Source organism: Suricata suricatta, chromosome 11 (assembly GCF_006229205.1).
Source record: "Suricata suricatta isolate VVHF042 chromosome 11, meerkat_22Aug2017_6uvM2_HiC, whole genome shotgun sequence".
In the NCBI taxonomy this organism is placed as follows: Eukaryota; Metazoa; Chordata; class Mammalia; order Carnivora; family Herpestidae; genus Suricata; species Suricata suricatta.
This window is the reverse complement of record NC_043710.1, coordinates 3688455-3700868: the sequence shown is the minus strand read 5'-3', so window position 1 is coordinate 3700868 and position 12414 is coordinate 3688455. Positions and strand designations below refer to the sequence as shown.

The 12414-nt window shown below is 61.8% G+C and overlaps 1 protein-coding gene across 1 annotated transcript; it reads left to right on the top strand.

The window, feature by feature from the left end:
* Window positions 1-9691: 9691 nt before the first annotated feature.
* On the top strand, window positions 9692-10915 carry SMIM38 (small integral membrane protein 38). Its single transcript, XM_029957346.1, has one exon. It carries the CDS (start codon window positions 9692-9694, stop codon window positions 9845-9847), a length of 156 nt encoding a protein of 51 aa, XP_029813206.1. The 3' UTR covers window positions 9848-10915.
* Window positions 10916-12414: the final 1499 nt, after the last annotated feature.

Here is a 12414-nt window from a genome sequence, read left to right as displayed (position 1 = left end):
CTGGGCTCCCCGGGGTCGGCCAGATTTCCCGATGACCGCGGCGACTTCCGTCTCACAGAGGGTTTTGTGCACATCTGCACTTAGGTACTGCCTTCCCGTGGCCTCACCCAGGGTCCCACGTGCACTCTGGGAAAGGGGCCGGCGTGCGACGTGGGGCCTGGGGCCCGAGGGCTGCGGTGTCTCGTCTGCACACAGGCCCGGGCCTGCCTGGTGTCCAAGCCCACGGGCTGCAGGACGGAGAGGAGCTCCCTCCAAGGGCAGCGACTCCCCTCTGTTGGTGCCGAGGCTCCGGGTCCGTGGTGCCGAAGGAGCCGGCTCTGGGCTCCGTCAAGGTCACGTAGGGGCAGAAGGGCGTGTGTGGAGATCGATTTAGGAGAGAACTTGCGGCAGCAGAAAACCGTCCTTGGACAAGTTGGCCGAGCGGAACCGGGGGAAGAGCCTGCAGACCCGCCGTGGGCCACTTCTCTGTGCTGTCGTGTGTTACACAGACGCCCCCGCCCCCCACGGCCCACAGGCGTCGACGCAAGGCCTTCTGGGCTTTGTTTGACCTGGGCCGGGGACGTGCGCGTCAGCCGCCGCGGCGCCCTGCGCCTGGAAGTGACCCCAAAGTGCCACATGTGCTGATTTGGGAGGAAGACAGTTTAGTGAGCGGGTGACTTTGCAGACAGGGGACCCACGAATAACGGGGGTGGACTGCGCCTCGGCCTGGGAGACCTGGGAGATGGAGGGCGGCTCGAGGACCAGGCCTGGATCGGGAGGCCGCTGGGGCCTCCCTCAGAACCGGCATCAGAGCCGAAGCCCGAGAGTCCGGGAGGTGAGGGTCAGCCCCGCGTCTTGTCCCAAGGGCAAGTTCAGAGCAGGCGCTGTTCTGTTCTGCGTGACCTTGGCGCAGCGGCCTCACCACGGCCCTTTATTCAGGGCTTGCGCGTGCCCGTCTCTTCTCTCCTTCTGTGGCTTTTAGCTTGTTGGCTTTGTTTCTCATTTGATTCTCTCCTCCTCTACGGCTTCGGACCTCAGATAGCCAATCTCTGGTCTCTCGGTGGTGACCCCGGAGATGTTCACCGGCGTCGTGAATTGGTATTTCACGTCCTTCCAAGGACGCAAGGCCTCTGAGTACATTCCCTCTCTTCCGACTGACACACAGTCTATCACACGTTTGATTTCTAATCTTAACGTCCCCAAGTTGGACCTGGTTTTTCTGGTTTTATACAGTCGGTGTTTGATTATATTTACCCACCTTTCCCCCATGTGTTTTGCCCATGGTTTTTTTTTTTTTTTTCCCCTCCTTGCCTCTCGCATTTTCCTTCTGCGATCATTTCTCTTTGGCCTGAAATGTATTTTTCTGAGATTGTCTATTCGTGTCAAAGAGCTTAAGTCTTGCTTGCCTGAAAATAAATTGATCCCACTTTTCTCTTACGGTTTGCATGGTTTGTGCGTGGCTTGGTGTCGTGAAGACAGCCCCGCCCAGCGGCAGTGAGAGGTCCCTCGGTGTGTCCTCCCAAAGCCTATGGTTTTGCCTTTTGCGGTTGAATTGTTCAACCACTCGGAGCTGGTTTTTGTGTGCGGCGTGTGGTTGGGGGTCTCTGGTGGTCGGCAGTGTTCTCCACCGCGTATCTCGGGGTCTAAGTGCTCCGGGCGCGCGGTGGGACGGCGGCCCTCCGCCAGGGTCTGTATCCGTTACCTACGCCGCGGGTCAAATCGCCACACACGGTGGCCTAAGTCACACCCGCTGATTAGCCCACGGCTCTTCAGGATGGAAGTTCTCTGCTCGGGGTGTCACCAGAGACCAGGGTGAAGGTGGCACCAGGAGGCTCTGGGGAGGGATCCACGTCCAAGGTCAATGCTGTTGACGGGATTCACTGCTTTGCAGTTGGAGGAGCGAGTCTTCCCCGTCTTCTCGCTGGCTGTGAGCAGGGGCCAGCCACGCTTGGCCTTGGCTCCTGGACGCTCCCTCAGGCGGCCCCTCCTCTGACAACACGGTGGCTTACTTCTTCAAAGCCAGCAGGAGAACCTGACTGCTCCCCGCCAGCCAGGACAGATCGTGAGCCACGACCGCATGCCCTGCTTTGGCCGTGGGCGTGTCCCCTCCTGAGAGCTGTCTGTGACGTGTCCTCTGACCCCGCCCCCGCCTCTGCAGGGGGGCAGTAATGACGGCATCGTGTCTTCTTTCTCAGTCTCCGTGGTTAACTTTTCTTGCATTACTGTCCTTGGTTGGGTCTTTGATATAATTGATACATTTGACGTTTATGTGTATCGAAACACGATAGAGGGGCGCCTGGGGGCTCCGTCGGTGAAGGTCCGACTCTTGGTTTCAGCTCAGGTCATGATCTCACGATTCCTGGTATCGAGCCCTGAATCGGGCTCTTCGCTGACAGCGCGGAGCCTGCTTGGGATTCTCCCTCCCTCTCTCTCTGCCCCTCCCCTGCTTGTGCGCGCTCTCTCTTTCTCTCTCTCTCTAAATAAATAAAAAATATGTACACGAATGACCACTTAACAAACCACATTATGGAAAGCATGAAAAGGCAAACTGCCGACCGAGGAGATAGGTAATGTGTAGAACGGACCCAGAAGTAGCATCAAGGGGGTGGGTGCTTTAAGACAGGCTGTATTACTAAGGACGACAAGGTCCACAGGCCAGGAGATGGTTGGTATTGAAAAGAAAGTCCGTTTCCCACAGATCCTAAGAGGAGGGAGCCGTCCGGGGCTGTGGGGGCCGTGGGGGCCGTGGGGGCCGTGGGGGCCGTGGGGGCCGTCCGGGGCCATGGGGGCCGTGGGGGCCGTGTGGGGAGGCGCCAGGGTCAGTCGGCAGGGAGAGGTGGGCGGCAATCACTGTTGCCGTCTCTTTGGGCAGGAACGGGCGAGGCAGGGCGAGGATCGGCAGCCCGGGGCACTGAGGCTGTCCCCAGGGGTGTGGCACCTGTCCGGGGTGGTCAGGCCAGGGGACTGGAGCTCAGAGCGAGGGAGCCTGACAAAGGGGGCGCCTGGGGTTAAGGAGAGGAGAGGCGCGCTCCTGGACCAGCCATGTGCTGTCTCTAGAAATCTCTGACTCTGGCGGGGCTGGGCCAGTGAGGAGCCAGATTCCAGACCTTCTGGACCCAGAACATAAGATACAGGGGGAGTCGATGAAGAATGCCTAACAGTCAGGAAGGAAAGGGAGCAGCCCGTTAGCCAGAGACTCCACTGTAACTTCATGGGAGATGAAACCGGACCAACAGGATGGCGTTTTCCGCCCAGTGGACTGAGCGCAGAGGCCGTGTTGCCGAGGCTGCGGAGCCCTGCGGGAGCACCGAGCCTGTGGGAGCACCGAGCCTGCGGGAGCACCTACCCTGCGGGAGCATCTGTAGGAGCACCCGCCCTTTGGGAGCACTGAGCCTGTGGGAGCACCTATGGGAGCACCCGCCCTTTGGGAGCACCCGCCCTTCGGGAGCACTGAGCCTGTGGGAGCACCTACGGGAGCACCCGCCCTTCGGGAGCACCTGCAGGCTGCCCTGGGCAGTGGACCGGGGGGCGCCACTTCAGAAAATAAGGAGGCGCTTCTCTTGTAAAGTTCAAGCTATGCATTCCCTTTCCCCCAGCACGTGCACTCACAGATAAATTCCCCAAACTCTGGTGTATGTGCTTACTTAAACATTTGTGGTTGAATGGACACTTCTGATTTTTCTTAATGTTTATTTATTTTTGAGAGAGAGCGCATGAGTTGGGGAGGGGCAGAGAGAGAGGGAGACACAGAATCCGAAGCAGCTGCAGCCTCCGAGCTGTCAGCACAGAGCCCGACACGGGGCTCGAACCCACGAACCACGAGATCATGACCTGAGCCGCGGTCGTACGTTCACCCGCTGAGCCCCCCGAGCACCCCTGAATGTACAGTTCTAGGTGACCGTTTTGCTCTAACACTCGGAACACATGAACGCACACTTTCTGCTTCCCTGTTGCTGTTGAGAGGCCAGCGGAGGGTCCCTCTGTCCCCGGGACCTCACCTCCGCCTTGCCTCTCCGGCTGCTTCTAAGTCCCTCTCTTCTGTGACAATCGTCCTGGACGTCCCGTAACTGAGGATCTGGACCCTTGCAGCCACGAGCCACCCTCACGGCCAAAGCCGCTCTAGGCGTCCTGGGCTTTGAGCATCTCCTGACGAACCTGCACAAACCCCAGCGCCTGCTTTGCATCCCACGGCGTAGGGGACACCCCGCTAAGCGACCTCTGGTCACGGGGGTGACGGAGACTCCGCCCTCGCTCCTGCTGACCGGCCCTGGGGCCTCTCCGTGTGGCCCCGCGGGGCAGCTGGCTTGGTCAATCTTCTTTCACGGCAGAGCGGACCCGACTAAAGCGGTCCAGGTGCGCTTGATTCCCCGCGTGGCGCCGCGCTCTGGGTCTGCGCACGGATGTCCTTCATCCGCTCACGGCCCCTCCGCTCCTTTCCCCTCACATACGGCCTCTGCCCTCTTCCGTCGTGGCGACTGGACTGCGGGGGCCGTGGTGGCCGTGCGTCCCGGGGCGGAAGCGGGGTGGGAAGCCCCGGGGCTGAGCTTGCCGACAGGTCCCAGCACAGACCCCGGCGCGAGTCGGGGGGCCGGGCGGCCTGGGCCGGCCTGAGCCGCCGTCACCCACTGCTGGCCGCGGAGACGCCGGGAGGCGGGAGGACACGAGCTGTGGGCGTCCGGCCTCTGCGGGGCGGGCCGTTCTCACGTGACGCCGATTTGGCGGCAGGCTTTCCCGTGGCTCAGTCCACCCCGAGCGCCCACGGAGTCCTCACGCCTGCGGCCCCCCGGCCCGTCTCCGAGCCCTGTCCGCACCCTCTGCCTGCCTTTCAAGTTTAGAAATAGATGCGAGAAAGGGACTCGAGCCCCAGGGGCGCCTGGGAAGCCACCGCGATCTTTCTCCACTCACCACACTTTTATCTTTAAAAAAATAAACATAATACCATCGCCTCTCTCTCTTTTTTTTCTTTTTTCATCTCTGGGAAAACCTTTATTTTGTGTATTTCTCGAGCATCTGGACGCTCAAGGAGGAACCCTTCCTTCGAGTTCCCCTCAAAATTCCTGCCGGTTTTATTTTTGCAAAGGCCTCAGGGCCGCAAAGCAGACCCCTCCTTGGTCTCTCTGCCCCCCGCCTCCCCGTGAAGAGCAAGGGGCTCCCTGAGGTCTGTAGGCACAGCAGGTGCGTCCCCACAGAGGCTGCCAAGGTGCCTCTCCGGAAGCCCCAGGACCGTTAACTCAATGAAAGAGCACTCCCAGGCCTGGGAAAGCTGTCTGCGTTCATTGGTTAAAAAAAATAAGGGTCTTGTTTTTAGCAGCGTCCACGGTATTAAGGAATGGTATCGGTTGACGCCGAGCATTTGCAAGGGGCTCTGGTTGCCTCTGACCTACTTGAGGCCGTGGAAAATGAAGTGACGGGGGTGGGTGGGGAGACCAGAAGCCCCGCCGGGACGGGCCTTGCGGAAGAGGCGTCTCCCTCCCACACCCCGAAGAGTGAAGCAAAAACGGTTCACATTCCTCCCTGGGGCCCCCACGTCCCGTATTCTAACGTGCAGACTCTCATTCGGGGGCACACGCTCCCGGCCGGGCTCGGCGGCCGCTCGGCCCCTCCTGCGCCGAGACATTCGTGAAAGCACAGCATTCTGGCCACGCAGCGCTCGCCTACGCTGCAGGCGCCGGGCACGCCCGATGTGTGGCCCCCCACGTGCCGAGTGGGGTTCGCGTTGTCCCTTCCCGTCCTGGGCTCAGCCGGAGGTGAGGAAAAGGGAGCAGGGTTATTAGGAATTCTGACAAGGCAGGCTGAATGAATTGTGTTCCTTTGTGAGCCTTAATCCGGTGCTGCATTGGCTTCTTGGACGTGGCTGACTTACCTGGAGTTTCGTTCTGTTCCTGACGGCGTCCTTGACCAGCTGTCTGATCACCTTGAGCAAAGTCACACGCCGGCTTTCGGATGTGAGACGGGCAGCGGTGGGACTCTGCCCAAGTGCATTCTCCCGGGCCTGGCTTCTGCCTGCAGCGGGACGTTCCAAGGCCCTGGGGCCATCCCTCGTTCGGGAGAGAGGTCGGCCTGCGCTGGGGGTCCCGCCCAGGGAGGAGGCTTGGGCCACTCTCCCCACCCCCCACCCGCCCCTCCGTTTGGGATCTGAATCTTCTTTGGTGGTGCCGGAAGAAAGAAAATTAATTTTCACCCGTCTCTGACTTCCGAACAGCACGTTTCAGTAGAAACCGGGTTTAGAAACGCACGTTCTGTTGAGTTGAGCGGATTGAGATGGGGTTTTCTCGGGGCAGGAGGGAAACCGGCTGCAGACCTTTCCAGGGCGCTCACCCCCGGTACGCCCTGGTCCTGGTGTCTCCAGTACCTCGTGCTTATCACGGCAGAAATAGTTGACATTCATTCTCTCCTAACTCGCATATTTCTGTGGTGTTTGCTTTTTGTAAGAGCAAGCGTGTGTTGCTTGGAGAAAAAGAAAAAATAATGATGATTGTCAGTAAGCCTCCAGCGGCTCCGAGCACCCCGCTCTTGGCACAGTCATGGCTGGTGGTTTTAGACTTCCAGCGGATCCTGGTCTAAAGGAAACACGTGCTTCCTTCACTTCGGGCTCATAGCCCCGGTGCCTGTGACACTTTCCTGCTGGGTGCCTTCTAGGTGCCAGGACAGGGGATCTGGTGACAGCTCGCGGGCTAGACACACGTCAGAGATTTCAGAGATGTCAGCGCCGTGATCAAAGTGAAAAGCAGACTCAGCCAACTGACCGAAACCGGGGTGATCGGCCTGCCGGATCCCGGGGGAGAGGACACAGTGTCACTGCAGGGCACCCCGATGAGAGCCACCAACCGGAATGGGGCCCCTGGGGCTGGTTCCGGGGCTGTCACCTGCGGCCAGAGCTGGTCTGGGGAGGGGACTGGGTTGTGCCTCCATCCCCAGCCTTCCTATTCGGACCTCACTCGAGGAAAGGGTCACCTGCCATTTTCTTAGGGGACAATGCGGGAGGACTTGTCTATGCGCCTCAATGGTCGGCCACTGGGTGAGGAAGACCCCTTTGGCTCTTTGCACTCCTGCTTTGATGTGGGTCTTCTGGTCCGTCCGCGGTGGCCCCAGGCTGGAGCTGCCCCCTGCTCAGCTCTGACTCCCTGTAAGTGAGACGCTTGTCATCTTGGTCAAGGGGAGGGCAGGGGGGGAGGCAGGAGGAAAGGGGGAAGCTGAGAGGAGGTGTGACTTTGTGCATAGTCCCAGGTTCACGGTGATCTTGAGCAGAATTCTGGGGTCTGCCTTTGGCTTTGAATTAGTCCTGATCTGCAGGGGACCTGGGCGTCCACCCCCCACCGTCGGTCCACAGTGCGTTCCCTGGAGGAGACTCACGTGGGAGGCAAATGGATACTGAAGCTAGGGGCCGCGGCGGGGGGGGGGCACAGAGATGGGTGAAGGGTCCTGGGGACCTGGGTATGGCCCCGCCCTTGCCCCAAGCCAGTCATCTCTAATTATAAAATGAGTAGAGTGGGGAGCACACAGCGCCCACTCCATGGGACATGGTAGGAGCTGAGTGACACTTGCCCAGAGCTGGCCTATCTGATGCGCTGTCTCATCCCCAAATCACTGTCTCCCGTGGGTGACGGCCACCTGGTCCGTCTAAGGTCTGCCGCACCTGCTGTGTCAGGTTCCATTCCCTGGAGAAGTCAGCCGTGGGCACAGCTGTGACACCGTCCAGGGGCTGGGGACATTTGCTTCCTCTCCCGAAGGGCGTGCTGACCTTGGCCTCACTACTCCGGGGCCCAGGGGCGTCTGAGCAGAATCTGGGAGGCCCCCCGTGATCCCAGAGCGTCTGGGTGTGTGGATGCCACGTGACCGGACACTGTTGACTCTGTGGGTCCCGTGTGAGCTTGGCAAACAGAGGGATTTACCCAAGGCCACCTTGTCCCCACCTGCCAGGTCCAGAGCTGGCGTGCGCCCGGTGCCTCGGGTTTGCCCAGGACGCCCCCCTGGAGACGCCGACCAGGCAGGTAAGCAAAATGCCTGCTCAGAAGCCAGACTCTCCTCCCTCCCCAAGTTCATGGCTGCTTTCCCCTGGGACCTCGCTCCACATGCAGACAGGTACGTCCAGGAAGGCAGCTCCTGAATGCCCCTGAGGACTTTCTGCAACATTCTAGAAGCCCTCAGCAAACGGCCACGTCTTCAGAACGCCCTCTGTGATTCCTGCCTCCACGCCGGGCTCCCGCAAGTCCTCGGGTCAAGTCTGAAGCCATCTTCCAACCTCTGCACAGGCAGGTCAGTCCGGAGCTGAGTGCTCCCTGGGGGGGGGGGGGGTCGTGGCTGCAGATGCGCTGGGTCCCCCGGTGGCCGCTCGCCTGTGTCGTCCTCCACGCAGAGAGCAATGTAGGGCCCGGTGCGCTTCCAGAAGGGGCGACTCTGAGCTTGCAGGGGTGAGCCTGAGGGAGGGCGCCCTCCTCCTGGGTCTGGCCCGCAGAGAGCACTGGACACACGCTCGCTTAGCTTATTTATCACCTTATCACCAATGTGGCTGCCTCCACACTCCACTGTGCGTCTGAGACTACCTCCTGGTCAAAGCCTTTGCATTTATTCCTTAGAACCTTCTGGAAAGGCTGGAAGGGGCACCTTCTTATTTTGTAAGTGAAGAAGAAATTCAGGAACTGGCTTCAGGTGGCCGCAGTCCTGGAGGACCCTGTGGGTGGAGAGGACACGCTGGCCCCCGCAGGGCGCGGCTTTGGGAGACCCTGGGCTCCTCCCGCCGGGCCCCTGAGCTCCAGGTGGGGCCCCTTTACCTTCTGAGGCCGTAGGGTTGGATGGTGCCCAAAAGGTCTTTTCTCCCAGGGAGAGCGAGGCTGGGAAAGGTGGGGGTGGGGGGTGGGCAGGGGCGTGCGTGCGAGCACACCTGTGTGTGGGGGGGCGGGTGAGGCTGTCCCTTCAGCCACGGTATGGGGACACTTCTCAGGGCGTCCTCTCTGGTGGCACGAGGGCAGTCGTGGATATGGAGGCCCCGCGCTGAGCTGGGTGCTGGTCCCTGGATCCGCACCCACCACGCCGGCCCTTCTGGAGCAGGCCCCAGCCCTCTGCCTCACCTTCCCTCCAGGGTCTGCGCCCAGAGAGGCTGAGGCTGAGGCCACCAGCCAGCCCTCGGTGGGACCTGCTTGATCAAGGACGGTGAGAGTGAGAAGGGACCCCGCTGGGCGGTCCTGTGCAGGCTGTGGGGGTGGGGAGGGGAGCTCCCGCAGGGGAGGGGGGTGGGCGAGCTGGTCCAGGGCCTCCGCAGGGGGTGGGGGAGGGGAGCTCAGGCGGGGCCGCAGGGTGAACGGGGAGTGAGCCAGTCTGTCGCCGCCGCAGGTGGCAGCGCGCGCGGACCCCGCGGACCCCACGGACCTTCTCGAGGGCCGGGGGGGCGGCGGGGGGGGGCTCCTCTCACGTCCCCCTTCCCCACGCCGCCCGAGTGATAGCTAATTGCACAGAGAAAGGGCCTGATTGTCTGCGGGCCGGAAGCGCGGGTGTGGGCGGCTGGAAGCGCCGAGAAGGTGGCCCGCCTGGCCCGGCAGCTGCCAGGGCCTGGGGGTGACGTCAGCGCTGGCGAGCGGGAGCGGGCGGGGAGGGGGGCGCTCGCCGCTCACAAAGCGGCCATTGTCGGCCGGGGACTGCGCTCGGGCTGAGCGGGGCGCGGGGCCCTTGACCGGGAGGCTGGGGCGCGGGGAGGGGGGCGGCGCGCAGCCCGGCCATGGGCCCGGGGTCGGCGGGGAGCGTGGGCCCTGACCCGCTCATGGCCCTGCTGGTCGTCATCCTGCTGGCCCGCTTCCTTCTCTGGTCCTGCCTCGGCGCCTTCATAGACTATAAGTTGGCCCGACGGCGCGCCCGGAAGCCCAAGGAGGACTAGGGCAGGAGGACTCTGAGCGGCCAGGAGGGCGCTGCCCCAGAGGGGCCCGGTCCTGAGCTGAGGGCTTGTGGGACAGGGCAGGCCCGGCGGTGTCCTGGTCACTAGCCCGTCCAAGGACGGGACCAAGGGGCCGTCAGGTTCCGAGGCTGCAGCTGGAGGGAGGGGGCTGCAGCCCTGAGGGTGGGTCTTGCTTTCAGACACTCTGCCTCCAGGTCTTTGTAAGTGTGTTTGCAGGGGGAAGTGGGGACAAGCCCCAGGGCTTGTGTGGGTCCCGGGACAGAGGCGGCCACACCACAGGCCAGCCCTGCTCCTCGGCCCCCTCGTGCCCCCCCAGAGGGTGCTAGTGAGAGCAGTCAGCTGCCCTGCTCTCCCCGGAGCAGAGCCCCGGAGGGCTTCAGGACAGAGGCGGCACCTGCGTTGGAGCCCAGCTCTGCCGACTGTGTAAATTCTCTTTCTCTGTCTCTAAAATGGGCCCAAGAAGCCCCACCTCCCTCCTCAGCAGGGTAGGAGGAGGGTGGGAGGAGGGGTGGGGGCTCGCCGCCTGCACCCTGCTGGACAGTGTCGGAGGGAGGGCAGGGACCCAGGGCCCTCTCTTCCTCGGTACTTGTAAGCGTGTGGCCGAGACACACCTCAGAAGGCGGGCAGGCGGCAACCTTGACTCAGACCCCGGAACCCGGACCTTCCGCCTGCCCGTCACACCCCGCGTGGGAGCGGTTCTCGGCCTGCTGGCTGGTTCTAACCACTTGCAGATTTTAGCAAACACGATGGCCGGGCCCCCCAGATGGAGAAGCACGGGCAGGGACAGGGGGTCCTCGGGAGGCTGGCGCCTGGCGGCCCAGGACTGGGGACGTCTGTCAGAGCAGACTCATAGAGAGCTGGTGTCGCTGACCTGGGCGAGCAGACTTGGGAAGCCCCGGCCACCCACCTCGCCTTGCAGCGTCCTGGCAGAGGGACCAGAGGGACCACAGGCCTGAGCGGGGACGCGGCGGGACCCCATGAGTCACGGACACCGAGATCTTGTTTTGCTCCCGGAAGACCTTCCATGCTCAAGGCCACCGCAGCGACAGGAGAGCCGGTCAGCTGAGCCGTGACCTTCTGGGGGTGGGGCTGACCCCACGAGATAGGGGGTGTCTGGGGGCGGTTGGTACATGAGGGCCTTTTCTTATGGATGCCAACCCGGGGAGTCTGCACGGCGGCGGTGGAGGGGGTGTTTATTGTGCATTGATTCATCCGGGGCCGGAAGGCGGCTGTGTGAGCCAGTCCCCAACAGAGCTCACGTCCCCACCGCGTCGAGAACCTGATGGTGGGGTCCGGGGAGGAGGTGTTCTCGCTCTTAGGGAAGACGACGTCCAGTTCTCTGTAACATTATGCGTGATTTTACTGATCCCTTTAAGAAGACTCACGTATGTTGTCCTGCTCGTCTCTCAAAGGAGGGAGGGGGGCCAACCACTCCCGCTTGCCCAGGGCCGACCCCCTGTCCCGGGAGACCCCTCTGTCTCGGTCTCCTGGGTGTGCACCCGGCACCTGGACTGGCGCTCTCGCGCACATTTGAGGTTCACCGTTTGGTCTGTGAGCCAGAATCTGGGCTCTCGCTGCCGCCCCTGGGGTCGGGGTGCCCTGGCGGAGAGGGCAGAAGCGGGGGGCTGGTGCCAACACGGGACCGTGGAGGAAGGCCAGATTCTGCCGGTGCCATGTGACCCCTTCCGGTTACCCCGGTCCATAGACTTCTTTTTTGCCCCTCTTGTGCCAGTTTGTGTTGTTTCTTTATTCCCAATGGGTGCGTTCTGATGGGCACGGGCCTCTGCACAGAGTCGCCACCTACCACCTACAGCCTCATGGTGCCTGCCCGGCTCAGAAGAGGCACTCGGGCCTCGGCGTCGGAGTGAGTGACAGGACGTGCCCTGGCCTGTGTCAGGCGGCGACTGCATCCGCTGCAAGTGACAGACCAGCCAGCGGTGACGTCAACAAGAGAAGCCCCTTTTCCCCCCTTCATGTCTATCGTCTCATGTGGCAAGAAGTCCGGCATTTGGGATCCCCAGACCATGGTGGGGGCTCTGTGCCATTATCGAGGGCTCAGGCCTTCCGTGTTTCCGCTCTGGCATCCTCCACATGCAGGTTTGCTCTTCATGGTCACAAGAAGGCTGCTGCTGCTCCAGGCTTCCTGAGTGAGTTCCAGGCAGGAAGACAAAAAAGGGCGATAGAGAGGGAGAGGCAGTTCTCTGACATGTAAAACCCTTAGTTTTGTATCTCAATAACCAGAGTCACGCTACATGGCCCCCCGTGCAGGGGCGGCTGACAGTTGGAGTTTGTTAGTGGGGCTCATTGCCACCCTTGCTGTTGGGGGGGTTCTGTTATAAAGGAAGAATATGTGGATATTGGATGGCAGCTGGCGGTCTCTGCCACTGACCCTTCGCCATTCTTTGTTGTTGTTGTTGTTTTTTAACATTTGTTTTTAAGAGAGAGAGAGACAGAGGGCAGGCAGGGGAGGGGCAGAGAGAGCGGGAGACCCAGGATCCGAAGCAGCTCCAGGCTCTGAGCTGGCAGCACAGAGCCCGATGCGGGGCTCG

Excerpts from the sequence above, each read along its gene's own strand:
- SMIM38 (XM_029957346.1), top strand. The coding sequence starts at position 9,692 with ATGGGCCCGGGGTCGGCGGGGAGCGTGGGCCCTGACCCGCTCATGGCC.